Source organism: Anser cygnoides, chromosome 4 (genome assembly GCF_040182565.1).
Source record: "Anser cygnoides isolate HZ-2024a breed goose chromosome 4, Taihu_goose_T2T_genome, whole genome shotgun sequence".
NCBI lineage: Eukaryota > Metazoa > Chordata > Aves > Anseriformes > Anatidae > Anser > Anser cygnoides.
Genome location: NC_089876.1, coordinates 30,683,483 through 30,710,997, shown reverse-complemented (window position 1 = coordinate 30,710,997; position 27,515 = coordinate 30,683,483). Strand labels below are relative to the sequence as shown.

General features: G+C 46.0%; 1 protein-coding gene across 3 annotated transcripts; it reads right to left on the bottom strand.

Moving 5' to 3' along the window:
- Positions 1-27,493, bottom strand: AREG (amphiregulin). Of its 3 annotated transcripts, XR_007167269.2 has the most exons (8): positions 27,319-27,493; positions 27,037-27,198; positions 24,417-24,600; positions 23,806-23,964; positions 22,027-22,129; positions 12,277-12,374; positions 1,171-1,247; positions 1-167 (listed from the first exon to the last, which is right to left on the bottom strand). XR_007167269.2 is itself a non-coding variant. In XM_048074477.2 (6 exons), exons 1-5 carry the CDS (start codon positions 27,359-27,361, stop codon positions 22,042-22,044), a joined length of 636 nt encoding a protein of 211 aa, XP_047930434.1. In that variant the 5' UTR covers positions 27,362-27,491; the 3' UTR covers positions 19,996-21,223; positions 22,027-22,041. The 3 variants fall into 3 exon arrangements, 1 of the variants encoding a protein (XP_047930434.1); XR_007167268.2 differs by lacking the exon at positions 1,171-1,247; XM_048074477.2 differs by lacking the exons at positions 1-167; positions 1,171-1,247; positions 12,277-12,374 and adding an exon at positions 19,996-21,223 and having other exon boundaries at positions 27,319-27,491.
- Positions 27,494-27,515: the final 22 nt, after the last annotated feature.

The following is a 27,515-nucleotide window of genomic DNA, read 5'->3' as shown; positions in this document are numbered from 1 at the left end:
CTGATAAACCACTGTCATGGTAATGGTCATTAGTGACTTCATGGTCTTAAGATGAGAAAAGCACTGCAGGCATCACTATCTCATAACTCAGTCGCTCTGTGCTCTCTTTCTCAGTTTTCACAACCGTGTCAGGAATCAGGTTTGTAGCAAGGCTTCTATTCTCCAAACTGAAAAAGAGGAAGATGTGATTTAGTCTTGAGGGAAAGGGCCTATACAAGTTCTGCATAACTACTAACAGAATTTAGGATCATCAGTTTCTAAAGGTAAAATCTATGTATGGCTGAACTATTCTAAAGAACAGATGAGTAGTTCTTCATTATCTCCCCCTCTAATCCCTGTGAGAATAACACTTGTAAGAAAGTGTCTCCTCTCCTTTCTGAATCAGCTCAGGAATTTTGATCTGATTTGGCTTTTCAAAACCTAGCAGCATGTAAGTGAAAACCTGTTTTGGAAGGTAACTGCAAATGTCCCTGCCAGGCAAGCTGAAATAGAATGTTTCCGATGACTTAAGTGAAATGTTGTCCAAAACATTCTACACTTTCAGGAAGTTTTGAGCCTAGAGAAAGCATTTCCCGAGGTTAATTCCAAACAAGATGTTCTCTGAGCAGTGGAATTAATGAATCCTAGTTTACCGGGCACCTCTGTCCTTTGTCCCTTAGTCTCACCACCACAAAAACCTCAACCCCTGTGTAAAGTTTACATGAAATTAGTCAATGCATTCAGAAGTTATTAAGAGGAGATTGACAAATGATGAGACAGATAATGCACTCGTGGCAGGCTCCCCTCCTTCAGAATCCAAGCTGAAAATGACCCATACAGCTTCTGCCCAGCCCAGCAATTATCATTGCTAGCAGTAAATAGCAACACAATATAAACAACATAAGTTCATCTGTATGCAAATATTACATTGGTATTCCATGCAGAAGTATAATTCATGTTGTTGGGGATATATAATTCTGAGATGGATTTTAATAACTATTCCTCTTAGTGATAAGGGATCTATTACTACCTGCATTGTTAAATATAATAAAGGAGTTTATGTACAAAGAGGAAATGGTGGCACAGGCTATAGAATTAAACACACAGGACAGTTCCTGTGTCTTGCCACTTGTAAATAACATGACAAAGCTAGCGTCACATGTGCCAGGTGGGTCTTCCCCCATCTCTTACCTAGCACTGTATGAACAGCTAAGTGAGGAGTCCCACAGCAGCCTCAGCCAGAAATTGTTCCCTCAGTGAAAGTGCAACTAAAAAAAAACATCCAGAATGAGAGTTTCCTGAAAAATTTGCCCAGCTCATGTGTAGGAAACATCTAGATTATGAGCACTGTAATATAAGCAGGTTGGTTGGGAGTAACATTAAAGATATGACTTCGCAGACCCAAAAAAGCCTGAATATATCTGAAAAGCTTGCACTTAAGGATTGACTCCACCTCCTCAATAGGCCCATTCTTTAACGATTCTTTTCTACTGGTGGTTGTACAGAGAGCTTGTTCCACCAGATTTGTTTTTAAAGTCCTGTGTGTTCACACTGTCATTTTTCATGTATTAACTCTCATTTATGCATTGCTATGGAAATGGTAGTCACAAATGGAGAAGAGTGACTTCACAAAGGGAGTAAGTATGAGCAGATGGCCATCAGTCTGTCCATTCCCATAACCATTACACAAGCAAATTTCTAAGACTTCTGGCATGGTTCGAGACTCCTGGACCAAGTTTCTGCAGCTGATGTTGCTGAATGGACCACTCCTAGCTCTTGGCTCCTCAACTCAGGAAAATGCGTCCTTTGGCATTCGTTTCACATGAAGACCCTGGCTTTTTGCTCTACTCACCTCTAGCCACAAGGGCTGGTACTGCTGACCACCTCCCTGCTGCTCACATAGCGGAAGCTTCTGCCCAGGTACAAGTGCAGGCAAATTCGATTCCGAGCAGCTGGTAACACTGCCCAAACACAGATTGGCCTGAGCGCATTCAGAGGTAAAGCGAGTTGGGCCATTTGCCCTCCTCTAAGCCTCCCTTGTTGGTTTAGGTGCTGTATTTCTATGTCACCCATGCAAGTTTTGATTCAGATGGCTTACATAAAGGCATGCTGGAATAAAGGGACTGTTTACATGAGCAGTTCACGTGCCCAGATGGGAAGAGCACTGAGTGCTTGAGAGGATGAAGGTAAAGAAATATAAGGTTTGTGAAAAGAAGGAGCACAAAGTGAGGAATGCTCGTGTGGGCCTTTCTCGCCTGTGCAAGCACTTACAATGTTTACCAAGGGGAGTTTTTGCATTGCAAGTGAACAAAAAAGGCAGATCTAAGGGTAAGAAGTTCAGCTGCAGATCAGAAACCACCACCTGGAAGCACAGGTAATCTGCCCTGCTCCTCAAAACAGCCTCTGTGAGTGATGGCCTCCCTAGTACACTGGCGTTGGGAACATTAGGTCCTACCACTGCTCTGGTGAGGTGCGGGCTCTAGAACCTACGCTTCTCTCCACTCTCATCCATCTCCTCTTCCAGGAAAGAGCTTCCAGGACAAGGATTATTAATATATTTTACAGATGGGGAAACTAAGGCAAAGGACAAGGGAGAAATAATCATCCTACATCAGCCCCTGAGCCTGGAAGTCTGACTCCCTCTCCTACTGAAGGGTTTTGTGCATGGATGTCACGAGCACTCTTTGCAAGGCCCAGGAGAGAGGATGCCTGGATTTTCCATTCCCAGCTGACAGTGCAGCTGAAAGGCACACAGCCAAAGAGACCCAGCAGCCCTTGGAAGAAGCCTAATGAAGTTAACGAAGCCAGCTACATCAGTGATCACTATCTGAGTCCCTCTGATCTCCCCACAAGGCCAAGAGAGCCCTGATGGCAGGGATGCCGAGCACCTCTGCCAGCCATAGGAGGGCAGGGCGCAGGGAAGCGGGCAGGAACGCGCCCTGCCACAGCGGCCTTGGCACGGCCGGCACCGCTCCCTGCTCCTAAGCAAAGGGGGAGAATCCAAATCAAATGCCAAACCACACTGGACATTACATTACATTACAAATGGAGACATGGGCATCACTAGGTAAGAATACCACCTGGCACTGAGCTAAGAGGGCTTTTCTCCATTTCTCTTATCATCTTTTGTTCAGAAACTCTTCCCAGTTATACATTTAAAATCCTACACTTCTTGCAGTCATTTCTGCAAACACAATTTCTGCAGATTCTTAACTTTCCATTTTTCCCAGGAAAAAACAAGCTTACCAGTTCAGGAACAGCACGCAGGATTTTTTCACTTCTGAACTGTTAACCAACAGAGCAAAATGCACCCCTGGACTTCTGCTGGACTTCGCTTTACATAAATGATAGATCAGGTCCTCATTCCCCCCTTGGTGCTGGGTCCCTGGAAGCCTGAGCGGGGCTGGACTGATAGATGCACTGACAAATTTGTACACCTTTATCCTGCTGTTCATCCTGGCCTCCTGCATTAAGGCATTTGCCCTGCTGAGTCCTTTGAGGGTACAGCTGCAGATCGTATCTTGCTGGCATCATGTTGATTGCCTAACCTGAGTCTCCAGCCCACAATTACACCCCGGGCATGACACCTGACCCTACAATAATTTCCCTGCAGACAGACCCTCTTCACAATGCCACACGCAAGGTTTATAGGGCTCCAGTTTGCCAGAGAACACAAAAGCAGTACTGTGAATGCAAGCTAGAGAGGTCGTGCAGCTGAGAGAGAGCAACCTGCCTCCAAAAACTGCATCTGAAGGATATAAGTGGCTTCGTACAGCAGATGTCCCTGATCCCAAAAGGGGCTTTGAGAGATGATGACAACAAGAACGTGAGATAGCACCTAACAGCTAGAAATATAAACACACGCACAAGCATTTATGCATGGATGCAAGAGATGATGGAAAAAAATCAATCTGGAAAAATGTGGTTTCTTCAGGATGAATGAGAGAGCACCAGCTCCTGTCTTTCCTGTGCTAACAGTGCTGAGCTGTGCCTTACAGCATGTCCCAGCTGAGGATCCACCAGCAGCTCAGCCAGCATGTTTAACCAGATTTTCCACCACACCTTTGGGCTGCAGCACACTGTTATTATATCATGCGTGCCTGAAATATCTCAGTAAAGCCGGGATAAAGGTACCAAAGGACCTGTTTCTGACTGTGCTCACAGCAACCAGCAACAGCTCTGCATGGTCTTCGGCAGGCTCTTCTTCCAGCCCCAAGCACTCCGGAAGAGCAGCATCCCGGGGGTGCAGTACCTCCCTGCTGTATTTCTCTGTAAGCAGCCCAAGCATCTCTGCAGGAGAAGCGAACCATCGTAGGGCAAGAAAGTCTCCAACGCGTTACTGTGCATACGAGGTCCCTCATTAGCCGGGTTCAGCCTGTGACACAGATAAGTCATGTCTGCGGTACCTGTGTGGGAGGGTGCATGCATGCATACTGAGATACACATGTGCTACTGCTTAATTCCCTTGCGGACAGATTTCATATTCAGAAGAAAAAAAAAAAAAGGACAAATGCAGAGTCCTTGGCCAGCAGCCAATGCAGAATCTACTGGGCTTGGGGAAGGAAAACAGCAACAGAAAGCATATGGTGACACCTGTGCCACTTGAGAGTCAGACTGCTGAAGTGACGGGTGCTCCGTGCACCTCTGACAAGTTCCAGTAAGGCCAAGCCCACCTCCTGCACAAACGCCTGCATTAAAACGAGAATACATGGCCTGCCTGCTCCCCGGCCCGTGTTCTGAATGGCTCCGTGCTCCATGACACTTTTCAACCAGTTCTGAATTTCTTCATGGTTCTTCCTGTTCATGGAGAAAGAAGCTGCACATTTCAGAGCTTACTCTTTGCCCAGCCTAAGCCATGATTATTAACAAGTCTTATTCTTCCAAGACGCAGACATCCACCTTCATGGAAGAACATGAATCTTTCTATAGGATGGGCCCTGTCATTTATATCAGGAGATAATGTCTTGCACTTTCCTCATTCCTTTCTCCTGAGTAATATCTTCTCCTGTAAATAGATGAGGGAGGGAGGGAAAAAAGGAAGCCAAGCAATTTCTTCACTGCCTCACAAAACATTAATATTCCCAGAATATTCGTTTGGGGCTTAGTTTGAGCCAAATAAAATGGTTTTGCTGGACCAGGACCAAAGCCTGATTTTGACCTGCAGCTGGGCTGCCACAGGGCCTTTTGATCTGCTGTTTGCAGGTCACTTGTAGCTACTGGCTGCAGCATCATAAGAAACATGGCCCGGCTGCATAGCTCAGCCTGCAGAGCAGAGAAAGGGCAGGTGGCACAGCAACTCTGCCACGTCCAGATTAATCCAGAAGAAACTAAATGCTTTGGCATTCCCAAGTGGAAATTGCTGCTGCAGAAAACACTGCTCTCCTCCCACTTCTCGAAGTTTAAGCCAGCACAGAAGCACAACTTTTGGGACCACAACACCCTGCCCTCAGCGCTAGAGCAGCACTGCACTGACATACAGAGGTATCATTTCTTGACTGCCCATTTCTTTAGTCTCCTCCTCTCACCATCGTATTCCCTTTCTGTGGGCTGGCCTTACGCTGCTTGGTATTGCTCCGCCTCAGGTGTACTTGTCAGGTGGTTTCACTGAGACCCTACGAATTCTGTTCCTGCTTTCCCTGCTTTTCAGTGCCATCCAGCCCTGGCTCAGAGTCTTGACATACTTCCTCCACGCCCAGACTCAAGGCGGTTCTTCGTTGTCTCCTACTGAAACCATGAGCCCGTTTGTATCCTGCTTGCATCCTCCCAGCAGGTCTCACTCCTCTCACTGCCCTCGTTCCTGGAGCACGCCCTCAGAAAACCCCCAGGATTTGCACACAGATGCACACATGGGGGAAACAAAGAACAAACACGCAAAACATCACAACTCGGTGTGATGCAAACCTGGATAAACTCAAACTGCTCCTGACAGTGCAGTCATCCACCTGTACTGTCTTCAGTAGAAGTGAAGTCATCCACCTGTACTGTCTCCCCAACATAGAAAAAGAGCTGCTTTAAACGTTGACAATCCTTGTTACTCAGAGCTTTGGGCTCTGCAGCAGTTATGCTGTGTATTTAGTTAGTAGATAGGATGTGTTAAGAACTTATGCAGGAGACGATTATTGCTGCCAGACCTTGCTGTTTCTCACACTGGTGAAACATTACTGAGCATGCAAGAGGTGAGAGGACCACAGAGAGGTGAGATCCACAACTGCAGAGCAGCATTTTCAGAAGTCTTCAGCATGGGCCTCAGCTTTTGCCCCATTGAGATCAGTGGGAGAACACCACTGGTACTGATTTTAGGGAGTGCTCCAGCCTTCTGAAAATTAACCAAAGATTTCAGAAGGGCTTCTTCTGTCATCTGTGAAACTTAGACCAAATGATGTGGTTATGCTGCACCTGTATTTTGTCTTAAAGGATCCCAAACTATTTATAGCCACTTGTGCTTTACTTTCAGGTGTGCTTGGGTGGGTAAGCAGCAAGGACAAAGCCATACACTTAAGTCACCTTACTGTAAACAAAGATATCTTCAAATCATACGCAGTGCTGAGTGGATGAGCGGGTATGTGCCTGCACATACATATTTTGTTCTCTGTCCCCATTGGACCGCCTGGTCCAACTCTCGCCTCACAGTGAATCTTCCCCTGCATTCTTATATAAAACGAAAACATTCTCAAAGAGAGAAGTCCGAGTCAAACAAAATGTCGTCTTCTACTTGGAACAATTCTGTTTCTTTGAGTGATTTCTTCATTTACCAAGAAGTGAAAAAAATTGCAAAATTTAAATGATCATTTTTAGAATAAATAAAAGATGTTTGGTCTGAAAAGGGTAGTGTTAGACCTTTCTGCGTTGCTTTATTCCTGGACCAATTTCATAGATCTACCATACAGATGTTCTGAACAGAAGAAAGAAAAGCAGTCTGCTCCCTGACATACCTCCCACCAGCAATCATGGTCAGAGATTAGCAGCTGGGCACTTTCCCAATAATCCTGTTTGCTGATCCTAAGGCAGAACTTACCCTGCACAGCCTCCCCATGGAAGACTGTATGTTAATCAAATGAGAGCTCTTGAAGCATTAAACTGTGTTTCTTTACCTCTAAAACAAACACACAAGCCTGCAGATCACAGCCGGTGTTCTGCATACCCGCACCTTCTCACGTAAACTTCAGTACCTCTTGCCGTATATGCTAACAACAGGGAGGACACTTCGGGTCCTAGCCGCTAAACCGTGTGTGGCACATGTCACATCACATCACATCACATCACCTCAGTCAGCTCTGATCAGTACAGGGCCCACAGCACACAGGTAAGGGAGACCAGGTCCCTCCAGCACGAAGCAGAGCGAAGCATCCCTTCGCTGGCAGCCATGGCTGCAGGGTTGCAAGGCCCTACTGAAAACCTTCACGCTGAGAAGTTCCCCCAGTCTCAAGGCAGAGGTCAATGGAAGGGGAATGACAATAACCCCACAGAGTTTATGCATGTGAGAACGAGTTCCTGATCTCCTGGTCTCAGTCAGAGCACAGTTCCTCACCGTCCAGCTCGAAGATGACAAACTCCACATCAGACTTAACTTCCTAACTTTGTCCCACACCCCACCAATTAGAAAAGGAGAGAAATCCCACGTGGCGCCTCTGATCATGTACAGAAAAGGAAAAAACAAACAAGAGGCCTCTGAGCCACTCCCTCTCCACCACAGGCTTTCCAGAGCGGTTCACAACCACCTTTTAAATCCCTCTTTGACATCTGAGTAACTGCTCTTCAAGCAAAATTTCCAAAGGTGTGCTGGATCTCAGACATGGCAATACAACAACGGAGAGAGGTTTTTTATGTTTTGCTATTTAGACTAAAGGACTGTGAAGAATCAGAAGGGCAAAGCCACCTCTACGTCTGGTAACTGAGCGAGTCAAAGTGGCAAGACACAGTAGCTCCCACAAATTACACGCGTTTCCCTATGTTGTTCCTCCTTTTCTGCTGGGAAATGGTGTCCAGATAGAATGTGAGGCCTCTGGATATTTTCTCAGGATTTCTGGATGTCCTACACATGAGTCAGAGTACTAGATCTCCAGAGATCACAGCCGTGTCTGCAAGCCACATACAGACCGTCAGCCAGACGATCCATTTCTGAGTCATGGAGAGAGACAGTGTCTGTTTTACTTGTGTGGCTCTCTTCTGTGTGTTAAGCTCTTTAAAAATGGGAGACTGCTCAGACAAGCGGACTCACAGCTGGAGCCCAAGGGTAAGAAAAAGGTTTTCCTTTTCCTAAGGGACAGAAGGAACTGTGCAGTTTCCTGCAATGCAGAAAGCCACTGAGCAGACAAAAAATGAGCTCTTGCAAGGCTGTAAGGGTTGTGGGTATGTGCGGGGGAGTTCTTGTTTTCAACCTGCCCTTTGGTTCTACTTAAGAAGTGAATTATTCCAGTTTTTATTCTAATATAATCAACTTCGGAGTTTTAAAGCCTTGTTGGTCTTCTTTGGAGAGCTGGTGATGTGGAGAAGGCCTAGGCAGACCAACCTCAAAGCTCTGGTTAACTTGGGATCCTGCCACAGCCACAGGAAGTCTGCACCTACACAAAGCGTCTGGAGACGTCCTGCTTTTTGTGAAGGTACATTTCATATAAATATGAGCTGGGGACGTGATGAAGACAGCAGCAGAAAGGCCTCCCAGCCGCAAGGCACAGAGGGGTGGCAGTGGGAAGTGCAGTGTGCGTGAGTTTGCTTTCAACAGCTGGCGTTGGGGAGCTTTGGGACGGGAATGGCCGTTTGACCCAACTACCTCCAGAACCGCCCTGACTAATGGCATTGCACTTTTGCAAAGCATGTGGTGACAATCCTTTCCACACATACAGCATTTGCATGGCAATAACGACTCGGCAGCCTTGGCTCTAACTGTTGCTGGATCAATACAGGCAGCTGAACCCTTCCAGCCATCACCTACAGGACACAATAAACATCAAAGCCTTTCCAAGGCAAACCTCCTGGAGAAAGAAGGAAACTTTCACACCACTCCCCTCAGTTTCTTTCCTGCCTTGAGAAAGCTGGGCCTTACAGACTGCAGCTGTTATAACACAGCATGTGTTGGGAAATACCTCATTGCCCCCCAGATTGGCCAACCTGTGAAAGACTCAGCACCCAAAGGACAATAATTTGCTCACAATTATCCAAGCACTGTCAATCGTTTGACAGCAGCACTAGGCACCGTTCCTGCGTGATGTAACTTTCCAAGTCAGTCAGGATGCAGGAGCCAGGCATTATCTTCCCTTCAGAGCCAGCAGGTAACAGGTGACAGAACCCTTTGCAGTAGCCAGCGTTGGATGCTTTGGAAAATTTTACTACAGCGCTGTTCCTCTCTGTGTTTAGTTCCCTGACGGAAACAAAAGATGGGCTTTCTGTCCTATTTCTTTTGGAGGCAAACTAGATGCAACATGAGAACACTAACCCACCTTTTGCAAAGGTTTGCTGCCTGACTTCTTGTTGTCCCTCTGTCTCCCCAGCTGTTCCCTGCTGCACCGCGCTTCACTGCACACTTGCAGTGCACAGGGCTCAGAAGAAAAGTCCAGGACCCCACCTCTAAGAGCACCCAAAAGGAAGGGTGCTGGGCCTGAGCCTGCACCATTTAGTTTCTGCCACCCTGTGTCTTGGGGTCATCTTCAGAGGGAGGCTGTACCTGTATCTCTGCACTCAGCACCTTTCGCTGCAGTTCTCCTTTCACTGGCTCTTTTGATTTTAAAGCCATTCATATTCCAAGCCAATCTGTACTAAAAATAGGCTTCCTTACTAAGAATGGCACTGGCATTACTCACTTACCTGCTACGTTCTCTTCTCACACTACATGGCCACACCTCCGGCTGGAGGAGTGTGCTGCAGTAATCATCCACAACTATGTGCTTCTGTGAGCAAGTTTTGAAACTTTGCCATCCTTTGGAAGCTCCCACTGTTTTTTCTTTCATGTGCTAATACAGTTTGGTGGCTTATCTCCTTTCACATCCTTGGGGCACACCTCTTTGCAAGACTATACTGACAACCCAACCAAGTGGGAAAAACACATAGGAGACAGAGCTGTCCCCCTACTCCCCCCTTGCAATTGAGGGCAATCTGCAGTTCTCAACTGAAGGGCACGCTGTTCTTACTTGCATTCAGGAAGAAACAATTTGCTGCTGGAAGCTGCTGCATCCTTTGGCTTCATCTGGCAGCCACTCTGCTCCAGCTGCTCGTCAGTTACTAGCACGGAGGCTTGCAGGCTTTCCTGGTGGGAGGTACGCTCTTCCCGCTCTGTTTTGCCAGACACTGAGCATTTCTGTGAGGTATCGCTCCTCCTCAATGCCCCTGGACATCTAAGGCTATGGGAGGTGGGACATACCTCCAGCCAGATCTAGCTGCACACTTAGATGAATCCTACATGTTTGTTTTTTTTTTAATTATTTTATTTTATTTTATCCTTCAGTGTTCTTTTGTGTTTTGCACATCACTTTCAAGTGCAGGAATGTGTTTCCTCCTGCTGTCTGTGTCAGAGGTGCAGCCAGTGCTCGAGCTGACTGTCACTTATTTGCTCTGATAAGGGGTTAAATATGCACAGGTAAACCTGGGCGTATGTTCATAATGCAGGTGGCAGAGATACTTTAAAGGAGGCACCTTTCTTTGTTCCCTTAATGATTCATTCATTGGGAGTGTGGGAATTAACCTATATAAATTTTTGCTACTAAGGAGATACACCTAGATCCTGAAATAGTGGATGGGTGAGAACCAGTTACGGAGACTCCACACATTGTCCTGGTAGCACTGAAAGAAACAAACCCACAATGGAAGGCTGGGAATAAATGACTACATGGCATTTCTCACGGCACATTCTCTCTACCTCCTGTTTTCCGGTGACTCACCGAAAATCCTACGGGGCTGCAAGAGACACCTCTGAGAAGGGTCTGACTTTGCGTGAGACCTTCAGCAGGGCCCCCTCTTCTGGGGGCTAAATTCTGACCACTGGAACTGCTCATGGGTGTAACTGATACGACTTGGACTCAGCAGCGAGCACAGGCAGCCACACTTTGGTTGCACCAGCACTGGGAGGCAGGTGTGAGATTGCATCAGGAAGCCAGTATAAAAAGGGAGGCTGGCTTTCCACCAAGGCTGGCTCAGTGCCCCCTTTGTAGGTTGCAGCTTACACCTCATCAGCTGGGAGGTGGAGAAGAAGGAGATTTGTATTTCAGGCACCTCACTAACGGAGAATTTGACTCCCTCCAGCCTAGCTAGAGGAGGAAAGAAACCTTTCTGGGATGCTGTGCAGAGTAGGCTGAAATCTCCAGACTAACTCTTGGGCTCCCGGTATTTTCTGATTTTGTCGGAAGAGCCTTAAAGGCTCAGTAAACGAGTTGATCAGTCTAAGACACTTCACCAAGAACATGTCAATCCTGGCTTGCCCACTGGAAGTTATAAACTACATTAGCATCTGAGGAGCTTGCAGAAGCATGAGGCAATGGTCAAGTAAAGGGCTGGGGTTCCTAGGGAAACACACTACAGCCCACAGCTCAGAAGGATACGTGTAGGAGAGGGAACAGCTATTCACATGCACAGGGATACCACACAGGACAGAAACTAGTCAGGAGGAACAAGAAGTACCTGGGTGCTATACTCAGGCAGGATGACCCCTACCTGGCAGCGTAGTGCAGTGAAGAAAAAACCTTCCAGTGGCTCTCTTGTGCCCACTACCCTGTCATTTGTGCTCAGTGGCCCCGAACACACTGGAGCCACGCAAGCCAGAGCAGCGTATCTGTGGGCCGTGTGTGTCCTCTGGGAGGCCAGGCAGACATGCCACACCAGGTCAGGGCGGAAGGCGTGTGGGCACAGTGAGCCAATGCAAAGCGTTCTCCTGCATGGCATATCCTGTTTCACCCCAAGATATGTACAAGGTCACCGTCTGCTTACCAGCGCTCATGGGTGATACCATCTGTTTAATCAAAGTTCCCCACACGACAAAGTCATCCCAGATGCTTTGCATCGGAGACAGCTTTTCCAATAGTAATTAGTGAGGTGGAGGGGGAAGGAGCAATCGTCAGGCTTCTTTTTGCATAGGTCGCGGCATTGGTAGCAAACTCCCTCCCCTCACCTCTGCTTCCTCCTCCCCAAGTAACTGCGGGCCTCCCTGCTCTTCGCTTTGGTAGCTACGGCAGGGGAATATTTCATAAACAGGCCCGAGGGTTTGTCTGCTGCCTGTCCTACTTCCCAGCAGAGTACCCGAGATCAGCTGGGCTGGAACATGCCTGCCCGTATCACACTCCCATGCTGCCTGGTTGGGAGATGGAGACTTACCCACTGAGGTTGAAGATGGCTTCTCACACATGGTATCGGGCTCTCAGCTTAAGTCACGTTTCGGTTGGCAGTCGGGTCTCCAAATCATCACGCTGGCCCTAAAAATCAGAAGAAATAAAATAAGCCTTGTTATTTTCACGAGTTTCTCAGTCTTTAGGGCAACATTCACTTCATACACTGAAGTTCATCCCTTCTGTCTCCAGGGACTGTAAATGTCCTCGCTCAGAATAGATATGTGAAACTTTAGGTTCTCAGGCCATGCCTCAACTCCAGGAGCCGGTCCTTGGTGCAATACCCCATTAGGCACCTCCAGGGACTAGGCCCGAAGGGACTGCTTAGTCTAGTCCTCCGCAGCACCAGGCACCTGCAGATATTTAGATTTGATGCACAAGCATACAAAATACTAAAAGTTTCAAGATTCTCCAAGGCTTCCCATTGAAACACTGCCAACAAAAAGACCCAAATCTACAACCTCCTTGATGCACCATCTGTGATGGAAAGGTTCACAGCGAAGTCATTCGTGTTGATAACCTTGCACGCAGCAGCCAGTCTGAGACATCCTTTCTGAAAGGCTACAGTGCCTTCCATAAAGTTATCTGTGTCATCAGCAGTTAATCAGCACAGACCAATTGATTTCATCTTCCACTAAACAAGGGCCTGGCTTGTCTTTGTTTTGGTAGATGTTTGGCTGTGATAGTTCTGTAGCTGTGACGGTGAAAGACAGCATGTCTCAGTAGCATTTTTAGTGCTGTTTCAGCTACTATTTCTCTCTGTCACCAGGCTTGGAGCCCAGGGGAGGGTTAATCCCTTCACTTGTTTTGCCAGGTAACAGCTGTTCCATTTTCAGGATCCCCGGATCACCCAGTGAGATGCTTTTGGTGAGGGAAGTGGATATCCTTGCAGAAGCTCCTGTGGGAGGAGCTTTGGGAAAACCAGTCAGAACTGGTCCTGCCAGCCCCGGAGCATTCCTGCTCCCATGCTGATGCAACTGGATCCAATCTGCTGGCAGACCAGCTGGCTGCTTTCCAAAGAGCTCCTTCCAGAGTGGCTCACACACCGAGAGCTGAGACTGGGGATGGTTGTGATGAAATTTGAGCAAGGGGCCGAAAGGCTTTCACCCTTCATTAAAGCTGGGAACACCTGATGGAGATAATGCTTGCTCTTGATCGGCTCCTCCCAAGAAAACATGAGCTGCCTTGGTTTGCTGCAAGTTTACCATTCCGTGTGTGGAGCATCTCCCCAGCACCAGCGAGACCAGGGATGTTGAATCACTGTGTTGAACCGTAGCGCAATCCCTTGGGATGTACGAGTGAGAATCATTTAGAGACTGTTGTGCAACATCAGTATGAGACAGTAAAGCTCAGAGTTCTGTCAGTGGCAACACTCAACTTACTCCCACTCGGGATTTAGTGTACAGAAGCTTTATGTGACGCTCTCTGCACCCAAACGTGGACTTCATGCATCCTGAAGATGCAATAGGTGAACTGTGAACAGTGCTTATGCATACTTTAGAACCAGGCGAAACCAGAAATGGGGTTTTAACAGAGAAGAAGATGCAAACGTGAACAGTGTGTTTAAACTCTAGTCCAGACACACCAGGAACGCCTCAGTTACCTGCGCACATTCTGAATGAAAGCAGCTATTAGCAGAAGCAAGGCAATCTCAGCAAAGAGAACTATGAAATGTTTTAAATATGTCTTAAAGCAGAATTTGTTAGGCCACAGTGAAAGGATGGGATCTTCTGAACACTGTTGTCTTCCTTGACCTCTCATTAAATCGATGACAAAGTTCATGCCGATGCTATTGGGACCGCGATTAGACAGAGCTGACAGCTGATGAGCTCCCCGCCGTCACTGTTCACCATTCCTTCCCAACTTTTCTTGTGATATTTTTGCTAACAGACACACACTGTTGAGTCTTGTGCTGCTTGCTCATTAGCATTGCAGTAAGTGATTTCTTATGTAAATTGTGCCAGCCCACAGAAAAACCAGTTCAATTCCAGTCTGCACTGCTGGGATGGACACAGAACAGAGGAGAAGAACCGAGATGCTAATGATCCTGGTGGTGGTTTGTAGTTTTTTGGTTTTGTTGTTGTTGTTTTTTAAAATAAAGGAAAAACAAAGACTGGGCATAAAAACAGGTATTGCGTATGTTCCACAGCAAGCACAATCACCCTCAAAAATACTCCAAATACAAAATTCCCCTGGCTACCTATTTGCAAGTGCCGTCACCAAGCTTGTACAAACAGCAGCAGTTTCTATGCACCTAATTAGAGGTTTGAAGCTGAGGAGCAGTTTTGTCTACGGACCTCAGGTCTTCTTTCAAATCTTAACTTTATCTTTTAAGGGCATGGTTATGAAGCTGATGGTAACATTTCTTTTCCATGTAGAGTCTCTTAAACACTGTAAATGTGATGAAGAAAAATAAGCAAGTATCCACGGTAGAAGGATCCCCTTCTTCCTATTGCTGTTGCTAATACAAGCTTCCCAAAGGCCTGGATATTGTTTCTGGTTTTATCAGTGTCACGGCGTGGATTGCTGTGCCAGTATCCTGGCAAGCCCTTCCCACACTGCAGACCAGTAAGAGGTGCTTAGTGCTGAGCCTACAAAAGGGCACTGAAACGCTGGCAGAATTGCATGTGCTTTCATAGCACAAAGGCCATTACCACTATGCCCTTCCTTAATATTTGCAGAGGTACAAGAGATACAGGTTGAATTTAGCACAATAAGAGTTGCTTTAAGGGTGATAACAAAGGTTATGGGAATTACCTTAGATCGGTGTTTAAAATTGAAGGGACAGTTAACATTTTTCACTGTTGGGGAATCAAAATGGAAAACCTTGTACCTATTCTGGCCCATTTAGCCTTAGTCTGGTACTCTATTCTTTCACCTTACCTCCCTTCAGCTGAAATCCCAACTACTGCCATCTTGTTCAAACAATATGCTAGCGCTTGCTTAGAACATCTCAACAGGATTAAAACACGTAGCTACTGCTCATGTTCTTGAAAAGCTTTCATCCTGAATGAGAGGGACTAAGAACTGACAGGACATTTGTTGCCCTAAGCCCTGGTTTGGTTTTGCTCTGTTCCGCTCCACCCAAGAGGTGTCTGCCTTTCATCCCTGACAGTAATCATCTGCAGGCATAAGACAGGAAAGCGCCTTTTAACTGGAAGAGGAGCCAGATCCACAGGAGGCAGGTACTGTATGAAAGCAATGCAGACAGATACCAACGGGAGCCACACTAACTCTGTGCCTATGGAAATTACATTTGAAAGTTTCATTTGCAACTCTTTCTTTGCATTTTCTACGTGCGCCTTTAATCATTTCTGAACATAAATCACACTGGTTAGAAATGTGAGGGCTAAGGATGCATTTAGAAGGGAAATCTTGTGGCCAAAATGAGGGATAGCTACCAGGTTCAGGTCTTGTTTGACCTCCACTAATTCACCTTATCATCCCAGCAGTGAATTAAGCAGTGGAAGACAGATCTGACAACACCTCCTGCGATCTGGATTGTTTTTGAGGTGCTCAGACCCTACGCCAGTTGGAGCTGTCTAAGTGGACAATGCAATAGCAACATTTCAAAATACCTAATTGCTTTGGACACCTAAAAAGTCTTTGCTGTTTCTGCAGGTTTTAACTAGTTACCTGCAGTACTGACATATTTCCTTTCCTAAGCAAAAAGTACCAAGACACGTACTTGGTGATCTTCTGGAAAACTAGTAGGTTTCACCCATGAACTAATTTGATCAGTAAGTGACTGCAGTCTGGTACCCAGATACAAACTCATCGCCAGCTGTATAAGGAAAACCACACTCAAAGAAGGAAGCTATTTTTTCAGGACTGGACCAAACTGTTGATAGGCAAGAATCCATCGGCAGTTAGAAGCACTGATGGTGTTACCTGACTTAGCATGCATGGTGTTGGAATGAAGGTTTGACATCTATGTTGGGATGTATGGGAAATAATGGATAAGATCTGGCTCTCAGATTACTTAGTTGTGTCCCAAACTGAACAGAGAGGCTGCAATATTTCAGTCAAAAAACACTGAAGACTGACTTTTTCTGAATTATATGCAAAGACCTGTCTTTCAGACACAAAAAGCGTTGAAATGAATTTTCTTTTTCAAAAAAAAAAAAACACCAACCAAATAAAAAGCAAACAAAAAACCAAACACCCTGCCACTCTCCATACCAAGAAAATTTTGAAAACCTTTTTTTTCCCTTAGACTTAAGATCCTACCTCACAGATGTCCTTTGGTTGAAAAAAGACAAATCTTCCTTCCTTGGCTTTAGGCCGAGACCCACAGTAAGCTAACAATAGCTGTTTCCCTCTGACATTCACAGGCGTAGCTGTCTCAACCGAGCAATCTCACGAGTCATAGGCAAAGCCAGACCTGTAGTAAATGAGGATTACTCGCTCGAGGAAGGTGTAACCAGCAGAGGAACGATAGGTATGTATAGCTTTGTTCACAAAATGAGAAGGAATCAAAGTTTGCTTATTAAAGGCTGTCTGACCTTTCTGTCCACTGATTTATCTCCTGTGAATAGCCTCCACCACCGACACAAACACTTTGCCCTTGCTCCATGAGCATGCTCACTTAGTGCATTCAGCTGTCACCAAGAACATGAAGCCATCGCTTCCTATCAAAGAAAACTCCTCAAGAGCCAAGTGACTGCAGGACAGTTCATTGAAATGAGGCATACCGTTAGTGCATTGAGAAAACCTCTTCAAAACCAAGCAGGCATTTGTCCCCATTAACAACCTTGCTTTCAGATATGTTTGTTCAAGTAGTTTACTGAAGTACTTGTCATGCTAGCAGGATAGCTAAGTATATTGATATAAAAAACACACAGATATTTTAAGAATACTAAACTTTATACCGACTACCGGTAATGGCACTGAACAACTCAAAGATGGATTTAAGCAAATTGCTGCACTATGTCTACTTGCAGCAGCTGCCAACGCAAACACCTTCACAAATGTTCCTGTATATCAGGAAGAAGAAAACATCTTAAACTTGCATCTTTCCAATGCCACGGAGAAGAACCAGTCTTTCTATGATACCCGGCAGGCCAAGATTTAAAGGAACATCTGCTACTGAAGAGGTCAAGTCTCCCTCTTGAAGGAGACGAGGGCTACTGAGAGGAAGGTAGGAGGAAGGGTTCGAGGTTCACCAGGAGAAAGGAAGCTGTTCTGGTTATAGACAACTGCAAAACATGCAAAAGAGTCACAAAGCCACAACAGAAGAACAGCATAAGGAACTACTATGTCTTCTTAAAAATCACACAGATTGCAGAGAACAAAACATTTAGGAAAGGCGAAGGAATTGTGCAAGTAGACATGACCCACACTTTACCAGAATTCCTGGATACTGAGCTGGATACCAAAAATGCTTTGTAAAATCAGCCATGTGTGCAGAAAATTGTGCAAGAGAGGTCAGGCTGCTCTTCCAGGTCTCAGCAGAGGCAGCTACAGGTAACAAGGACACAGAAGCTCTCCTGTCAAAGTGACGCTACCACTGGAAGGCCAAGAAAAATCTGGAGACAAAACTTCCTAATAACATGTGGGACCATGCGTGGCATGCTTACTGGAATGAAGGAAACTCCAAGATGAGGGGAGCAGATGATGTATATATCCTGAAAAGCAGACCTGGCTGTGCAGGAACAGCAATCAAGATTCTCTTTGACCTTGCCCTGCAGCAGATCAGATTTGCTTGTCACACAAACGTCACATCCATGGATGTCAAGAGACTTCCAGACGTATCATTCCATCCAACAGTGTTTTTTTTTTCAATCAAACAACCCACTGGGCACACTAGGTCTTAATGGTGCTTGTGTACCAAATTCACATTAGGAAGCTGGTAACAAGCTGTAATTAGTCAGTGCCATAGCTCCAGAAAAAAAAAAAAAAAGAAAAAACATTATTGCTTGCTAAGAAGAAAAAGCCACAAATATTTGCCTGCAGTTCCAGTTGATCAAATGCAAATTTTTATTTTTTTTTTAACTGGAAAGCTGTATGTTAGTTCTAAATATACAATTAAGTATTATTCCTGGACAGGGCAAATCTACCTTAGTTTCGTGTGCTAAATTTCTCAAGAAGGAATATCCTCAGCAAACATTCTACAGTGCTCAGAAAAGCCACCACAAGGAACACAGAAAGTTGCCTGCCTAACACAGGACAGCTGTTAGCACACACACAGCCACCTGGAGCAGTCAATTATTTTCCTTCTTGATTATTGACATGTCCAAGCCAGGACAACTGCAGGCTGAGGCTTAAACTTTCAAGATCCCAACCTCCCAGAAACAGCTCAGCTGGGCACCTGCATTTTGTAACTCCAGTCACTCAGAGTATGAAAAACATACAACAGATGGAATTTACAAGTTGCACTGTAGCAGCTTCACTTTTGTTAGGCTTCAAAGCTGTAACAGGAAGAGGGAAAACACCTCAGTCTTCTGTGATAGCACTGGTTTAGCCTACCAAGAAAAAAAACGGTATTTACTTTAGAAAGATGACTGAAGATGGAAATGATTTGGGTAAAGAAGTCTCATGGCTTTCAAATGAATTGCAATCCATTCCTAGTCTCACTAGGCTATGGCTCAGCCACTACTGAGATTGAGCTTGTTTACTCCAAAGCAAAAACCTTGGCATGACTTACAGAAACAGCCTTTCTTGCCAGAGCTCTAATACCAAATGTCTGTGGAAAAGCCACTTGGAGAGATGCTATTTACTTTGGTAATGAAGCAAGTTCCCTGGAATGAAGTATTGCCATATTCCCAAGAGATGTTGCAATAAGTTTACCTGTACCTCAGCTACACGCCATACAGGCTCTCACAGAGAATGTCTGAGAACAGTTTGGCTAAGCCAGAAGGCCAAGGCTCAGCTCTTTGAGACAGGACTGTGCCCTTCTCCAACAGCAAGCGTGCAACTTAGGTCCCAGCAGAAAGTTTGAGGTTTTTTTTTCCTGAAAGTTTTGCAAGCTGCCACAACCTAGGACACAACAGGTAACACTTCTTGGAGACCCTTTTGTGAGAGAGGCCTTACAAAGAAGGTTCTCACTACTTTACTCAAAGCATGGATTTTAAGTAGCACTTGTCCCTTTGAATCCCCTGTTCTAGGCAACTTGGACCTCAGACCCCAGCTCACTCCTGGAAATGCTTAGAGGGAACATCAGCATACAGTTGGACTAATAACTACTTGTGGAAGAAGAGGAATTAAAGGTAGACTTTACAGGCCAAGGTTTCCTTGCTGTTTAGAGTCACAGGCCTGAGGCTATTCTGCTTTTCCTCATTTACTTAAGATGGAGTTACAAGCCACCACTGAAATCCTCTGACCACAGTGAGATGAAAGACTGTCCCTGTTCCACAATCCCAGCTCTCCCTTTGCTGCAAATGGCTACTCATCTGCTGAAACCTGAGCTTCAAATTTTGCTTCCAATGAGGTAGCTCACTAATGCCCTCCCTAGTCCAGTACTTAAAAGGTTCCTTTGTAGTTGAATTTAAAGGACTTCCTACTGAAGCAAGCACTTGCATTTGCACATTGTTTACGAACAACTTGCACTCTGAGAAGAACACTGAGCTCTACTTTGCACCTGCTGTAGGTTAGATCTTCCCAGTCCTGTTTTGTGCATTTAAGTGTTAAAACTCACGCTTAGAGGAGAAACCAAGCTCTAATTTGAGGTGTTGACATGTACTCCCGAGAGCAAGAAAAACTCTTACCATAAGATTATAAAAAAGTTTAATTATAAAATAAATAAGTTTGTTATGGAAACATTAAATATTAAATACAATAGATGTACAAATTTACAGACAACTTGACAATTAATGGCATTGCTCTGCTACCAGAAGAATTCTGATCTGTTTAGAAAGTGCACACAGTCTTTCAAGAAGAAACTGAACTCAGATAATACTCCGTGCTCAAGATTGCATGGGCATTCAAGAAACTGAGGGTACTTGGGTCAGAGAAGTTTGAGGTAAGTAGAGTTCTTCACACCAGGAGGTAGAGCACAGGAGACCACCACTTGCCGAGTATCAGTGCATCAATTTCTTTCTTCAAAGGAACAGGTTCTTGGCTGAGTTGTCAAATGGCTGAATCTGATTTGCATCACTTGACTTCAACGCTGCTCAAAGCAGCATCCAACATCTGGATAACAGACGTGTTTGTAGCCAATAGACACCACAACAGGAGTGCCCAGGCTTATTGCTTTTTCAAGCACTGTTTTCCTTCAGGGACAAAGCTTCAGATCTTACTTTTCTCAGCATCCTGAGGAGGCTAGTTTTAACTCTGGCTAGCACACACACAGATGGATAGCTCCACTCACACAATAAGTTCTACTGAACTCAGAGGGATTACCTTCCACACACACAGTAACAGAACCCAGGTGTGGCTAACAGATTTGTCACCAACACCCTGCAAGTCAGAACTAGAGATGAAATCATTTGAAGCCGTTATCAACAGGGAGCACAGCAAGAGCAGAATTAGTTTCATCCACTGAGGCCTAGTTAGATAAGCTCTTCCCTAACTTTGGGGAGAGGGAAGGGAACATCCTCCCCCTCACCTCACTTTCCTGAAAGCCACAACTTCTCCTCAGTTGGAGCTGCCAAAGGAGACTTGCTAGCAGAAAAAAGGCCATCCACAAAACAGCAGAGACTGGAGGTCCAGCACTGGTAGAGAAAGCTCCGTAGCAGCAGTCTCCAGCAGGTTGTGATAGCAAGTCCTCTGCCCCTGCAGTGGCAGCTCCCTCCATGTTGTTGTACAAAGTGGGGTGGCAACTGTCCTCCCCAGCAAGTGGTTCAGCAGCAAGTGGCATGTCGGGCATCTCCTTGCAGCAGCCTCTGTCTTGATGAGTCAGGGCTTAGTGGCAACAACTCCAGCCCCCAGTGTCCAGGTGGATGTGGCAGGTAGCCAGAGGTACCCTGTAGCTTGGCAGTGGCCACAGCAGAATTGTTCTGTAAGGGGCAGACCAGGCACATTAACCATCACCCAAAACATGAGCGCTCTGCACTAGACACAGGTCATCCAAGACATCCAAGACAGGCAGGTTAGCTATGTGCACTCTGCTACACATCCTTCAGCTTCAAGCAAACATTGAGCAAAACTCAGCAACTGTCACAGGACAAAGCTTGGACAAGCTCTGTAGTTCACATGAGGTAAAGCATAAATACTGTATAACAAAGTCTTTCTGGACTATCCTTTAGTTTCTCCTTCAGCTTGTAGTATAACTCCTGTTCAATATAAGTCCTTGAAACTGCTGTTTAATACAGTTCTACTCAGAGACTAACTTGTTCATTGAAAGCCACCACATTTCTCCCAAAAGCAATCCACCTATCCAAGGAGCTTTAGCACTGTTGCTTTGAGTATGGAACTTGACTGAGGAGCTATCTATGGTGGTCACCGAGATGGCATCTTGGTCTTTCTGTATCCCCTAAGCACTTCAAACTTGCTAACGCCTTGAAGAGATGTGAAAAGTCTCAGTACTTCTTAGGAGGGATAATGATCCATCTGGCTGCTGCACCATCTCCTATGATACAGGCCTACCAGAAAGCTAACAGTGCTGTTGAAGAATTCACAGAACTGCAACATGAGTTGTTTCAGGAAACCAGTAACCTGGGTCACTCACACGTAACCTACCTGCTTCAAGGCACTTGATGTGTTAAAAGGTAAGGCTAGCTTCACTGAACACGCATGCAACTCCTGTGTTGTTAATCCCAACCTAGAAAACCTGAAACAAGTTTCACATCAGCTTTCATACCTGCTTTTTCCTCATTTACACACCAACATGTCCATTTCTGTTTTCTTGCCGAAGTTTTTTCCTTTCTTCTTTCTCTTCATACTGCGGACACTTTTTCCTGACCCTGTGGAATAACACAATGTTAGAGGTCATTTTGAACCCTGACAAAGCCTTCTGTTACAAGCCCCCCATTCTCTGCACCATTCACAGTTAGGTCCTTCAAATCCTCAAGCAACCCCGGAGCACCACGAATTTTTGAGCACAACCATTTAAGTGTTTAACTATCCATCTCTAAGCTATATCTGACAGCTTGATAACATGACAGATCCCCCAGGTTAAGTACAGGCATTTTTGCCACACAGAGCCAGGGTTTCCTGGTTCAAGCTTCGCTAGGTATCAAGAGGAAGAGGCCTTACTGCAAAAAGCCTGGAGGCCTTTTGCAGCCAGCTGCAGAGTGAGGACTGCTTTGCTCCTTCCTGGAGCAGAACTTGAAGGGAACAGGGATTTAAGTGATTTGTCAAAATACCCATCAAAAGCAAGCTGCTAACTGATTTTTTCCTGAAGTCTTTCCTAGTGTTCCCAACAAACCACCTCTGGACACAGGTGCAGATAAACCTCATGGCTCAAGCTTGTGAGTGTTTACAGGACAGATGCAGTCTTATTGCATGGTTTGCCTCAGCAGCTAACTCTGCTCATTTTCTTACAGCACTACAGAACTGGTTCTCTCTCATAGCAGAGAGGAATGAGGCAGTGTTCAGAGAGCAACTGTTCTTCCCAGCATTCCTCAAGTTCACATCTAAATATGAAGCAAATATGAAGCAACAACACAACAAATGCACACCTTGTTTCCTGAATTGCACAAAAGGGTACAGCACGTACCTAATTCAATGTACTTCTAAATCTAAAATTAGACCAGATTTCTGAGTTTCACCCACACTACCCAAAGCCCTGCTGCAGTGTCTGACCTAGAGAACTGCTCCTGTGCTCTGTTAACACCAGATCCAGGTTCCCACTGCCAACTACCTAATAGCAGCAGCAGAAAGCCTAGAGAACAAGAATCCGAGGCATAGATGGGTAGAAGCTGCTGCACGTACCTTGTCAAGAGAAACACAGGTACAGAAGAAGCATTCATGCAAGGCATGAAGAACATTCCCACATAAGTTTTTACCATATATAGAACAGGACCTGAGATTCTGGTTACCTACTGCTCTGGACTGTCTGCAGCCATTAACCAAGGAATGGTTGTTTCCTCAACCTTAACAGCACGCCATACAACCTTTTGGACAGACAGCACTTGCTCCCTCATTTGATTCCCCCAAAGCACAAGTATTTAAGCCCAGCAACCTCCATTAAGAAAAGGACAGCTAGAGGACTGTTTCCTTACCTCTAGCTGTGTACCCAGCTGTTGGATAACAGCCACATATTAGTCACATTATTGCTGGCAGAATTATTCTGCACAAGGATTAGGAAATGCACTGCTGCATCAGCATTAATGCTCCTCCTCCACCTCCTGCTGATGCTCTGCAGCACCAATACTCTGGTTGTAGCAGGAAGGCTCTTGATTTAAAACTTAGTATTCACAGGCTGCACATAGCCAATAATAAAAGAGGGTAAGTGAACACCTGATAAGAACTTTTCGGACCTTGCTCCTACCCTCAAGACATCTTCAAGCCAGGATAAGAACTCTGCCCTTTTGGAGGTCTTGCACACAGTTCAGACAAGCCACACATACTTTTGATACAACCAGACAAGCCCTGCTCACCCTTAAGCCAGCCAGACACCCAAGAACATAATACTTACTGCACTATCACAACGATAAGTACAGTAACAAAGCTGATGCTTGAGAGCAGGACAGCTACCACTACCAACACGGTCTTGGAGTAGTCTGCCACATCATTCTTCCTTTGAGTCTTCATGAACTGTTCACCACAGCGCTCACCAAAAAAATCCTGATGACACCTGCAAGTAAACATCAACACAAGTTCTTATCAGCTCCCGTGCTGTCTGGAGCCAAGGACGCCTACACACATATTCAAGCCTGACTTCAACATCTTCAGAGTTTCACATGAATCTCAAGATGCTCTCTTCAGAGCATGTTCATGAAATGCAGTCACTGCTCTAGCACAAGATTTGTCAGCATTTCAACAAGTCGAGATTAGTTTGGGCATGATGTTCCAAGAAGACACGCCTTTTCATTCTTTTGGTTCAAGTTTATGACCAACTGATGAGTTCAGTGGCTTGTTATGCATCTCAGATTCCATCATCACTTAATTTACATGGCAGAAAGATTCTCAGTCAAAATACTGACTGAGATGGATCTAGGCCAACTTGACACCAATTTTTCCTCTAAGCCCTCATATGCCACCAGCACATGCAAATCACAGCTAGCTCACAAGGTGCATGTAACTTACTTGCAGGTCACCATCTGGAGATGTTCTAGGTATACGCATTCACCATGGATGCAAAAGTTTTTGTATTCCATTTCACAGGGAGTCCCTTTCTTTTTGTTCTTCCCTTTGTTCTTCTTCTTTCTCAATTTGCCAGCATTCTTCTCACCCCCTCTCTTTGTTGTCTTGGGCTTAACCACAGGTTCAACTGAAAAAAGGACAAGAGCACTCAGTCTAGTAATGCTAAACAGACAGATCCTGTGAAAATGAAATAAGATTTGGGAATCACTTCATGAGAGCCTGTGATTATGGAGCATAGAATGCAAGTGAGCAAAGATCTGGGTACTTGACATCCAGCACAAATGCAGCAAGCTCAGAAGCTCATTAAGCTTAACTCTGATACCCTTGAGTCCTGAGCAATGCAGACAGATTGCAGCAAAAGATGGAGTGGATGAAGAGCAGAGTTAAAGGACTTAGCCATGTTCCGCATGGCTAAGACACTTGAATGAAACCACACGTGTTCTTCAGAAGTCCTTGACTGAACCTAAGTTCACACTGAGCCAAGCCATCCACATATTTTATAGCAATGCAGATACAAGGCTAACAGCCTCCATTGCTCTAAACTCTATTTGCATCAGTGATGAAAGGCTTTGTAAGTTGCTAGATAGTCCTGGGCACTTGTCAAGCCAAGACAGCCTGCTATCCCAGTTAGCATACTTGTTTCTCCCAAATAACCTGCAGTGCTGTCCTCAGCAGAAGAGATAGTTCATTTCCAGTTCTCCTACTTCAAGATGACAGTGCACCAGAGGAGTGAAAGCAGGAGAGTCCACAAGAGTCAGGTTATTTGTTCTGCCACTTACTGTTGCCCCTCATTATCTCAATTAAAATAAACCTCCCAAAGAGCGTGGTTTAAGAAGCTGGTGTCTTAGTAGCCTTTGGATGTGAGGGCATCTTCCTTTTGCCAGGGAGAACAAGCATAGGGCAGTCACTGACTAAGGTGAATAAACTCCACAGACACATGGCAACAAAACTCGATAGCATTATCATAGAGCAAGGTGGTGAAGCACTGGTTCTCTGCACAAACCATCCCTTTTCTACTAGCCATAAAACAAGTCTTCCCCAAGTGATGCCATGCTATTCAGGAGTAACGGTTAACCACGTGAGGTCTCAACAGTCAAGACATTTGCAGTCATCTTTCAGGCTATTTATTTCCCTATTGTGCCGCAAAGAAAAAAATTTTGGGATTATTTCACTCAGAGCACTACGCATGCAGGCAATTACCACAACAGGATGCAACAACTCCATAACCCTGTATTTCTGGTGACAAGAGATGGTCCACAAAGTACACAGAGAAACAAGGTGTAGTTCACTGTTGTCTAGACAGCAATCATTTTAAGTTCCAGAGCAACAAGCCTGGCTTGAAGTTACTTAAAAGCAAAAACGCCTTCAGCAACCAGAAGTCTGATTCAAATTGTATAAGCTATATTAATATGTAAACTAGGAACACTGTTCCTGCAGCAAGGTTTCCTATCCCTAGCAGCATGAACTTAAAACTGACAGCTGAGGCCTCCGTCCTGTCCAGTTGGACTTGATATTTAGGTTCACACTTTCGTAATTGAGGCTGTTTCCATTCTTCCTTCAAGGAAGAGGCTGTTGGTTTGATCTATGTCCCCGTCTGCAAGCTGCATAGCCAAGAAAACCATCCACAGTTGAATCATAACAGCTTGAAGGCTCCCTCCACAGATAAACCTCATGCCAAGTAGCAGAGCTTGTCTACAAACCAACCACCTTTGGTAACAAATCTGGTTTCTGTGCAGTTAGACAACACAGAAGTCACCGAGCCAGTAGTTTTACTGGCTAAACTGCTCAGTAACTCTGACATTCCTGTTCCCCCTGAAGGTCTTGCAGTCACAGAAAGCTTGAACAAGGGTCCACACATTCCCATAAGTAATATCTGGAACATGCTCCCCTTAGTCTCATTCAAGCCTCAGGGTGTTCCCTCAGGAAAAACAGCAGTTGGATTCCATCCTAGAAGGCAACAGCACCAATTACTATCCTGTACTGAACTGCTAACCACTCATAGGAATTCCTTTAGCCCCAGCCTTCACAACTTGTCTCACAATTGTACTTAAATGAGAACCAAGAAGGTCCTCCTGTCCCTGGTCAGGTGGGCTGCTCAAATGTCCTCATTGCTTCCAGGACTGTTTAAGTGTTGGCTAAAGGACACCTAACAAGCATTTCCACAGCCACTTATGGGGTTTGCATTGGTTTCTCCTGCAAAGCTTTAGTCAACTCCAAGTCAAATAAGCATAAGACACCCAGAAAAGCCTTCAAGCAGGACAACCAGCCTCATCTCAACCCCTCTCTTGAGAGGGACAGCACCCAGCAGCCCTGCTGATGCTTCCACAGCAGCAAGGTAGTCACTCCATCACAGCTTTCCCATGAGAAAGATGAGGAAGGCAGCACAGCAGGTGCTGGGCTAACCTGCAGCTCTCACACCCCCTAACTTCACTCCCACTAAGCTCCCAAACCTGACATCCTATTTCTAACTCAACTGCTCCCAAGAGGAGCACTCCATACACGACAAGACAAGAAGGGGAAACACCAAGAAGGCGAGGCATACCCCCGGGGACCGCCGCCTCACCTCGGATCAAGTCATCCACGATGTACTGGTGGACAGGCAGCGCCTCCTCATCGTCCTCCTCCTCCTCGTAGTCGGGGCCGGACACAGCCTCCCCCTGGCGGGCCTCAGCCTCCCGCGGGCCGGGCTGGGTGCCGTTGGGCGACGAGGCGGCGGCGAGGCGGGCTGTGAGGAGAGACGGCGCCGTGAGGGGAGCACGCACCTCTTCACCCCACCCCACCCCCAACAGCCCCATAACGGCCCCAACCGCCGCTCGCGAGGCACCCTCACCACCCTCCGCCGCACCTGCGAGCACGGCCAGCGCGACGAGCAACGCCACGGCGCGCATTGGTAATCCCGGTAGCGGCGGTAGTGTCACAGGAGGCGACAGCAACGGAGGGGTGTCGCGACAGGCGGCGACGCGCAGCGCTCCATGAGGAGCCGCCCGTCGGCGCCGCTCGTTTTATAGGCGGCCGCTGCTGACGTCACCGGGCGGGGCTGCA

What these genes read in the sequence shown, in the direction of transcription:
- AREG (XM_048074477.2), bottom strand. Translation starts at nt 27,361, where the DNA reads ATGCGCGCCGTGGCGTTGCTCGTCGCGCTGGCCGTGCTCGCAG. An exon ending in CGCGCTGGCCGTGCTCGCAG is followed by an intron (nt 27,199 to 27,318) that starts GTGCGGCGGAGG and finishes CTCTCCTCACAG; the next exon opens with CCCGCCTCGCCGCCGCCTCG. An exon ending in CGTGGATGACTTGATCCGAG is followed by an intron (nt 24,601 to 27,036) that starts GTGAGGCGGCGG and finishes TCCTTTTTTCAG; the next exon opens with TTGAACCTGTGGTTAAGCCC.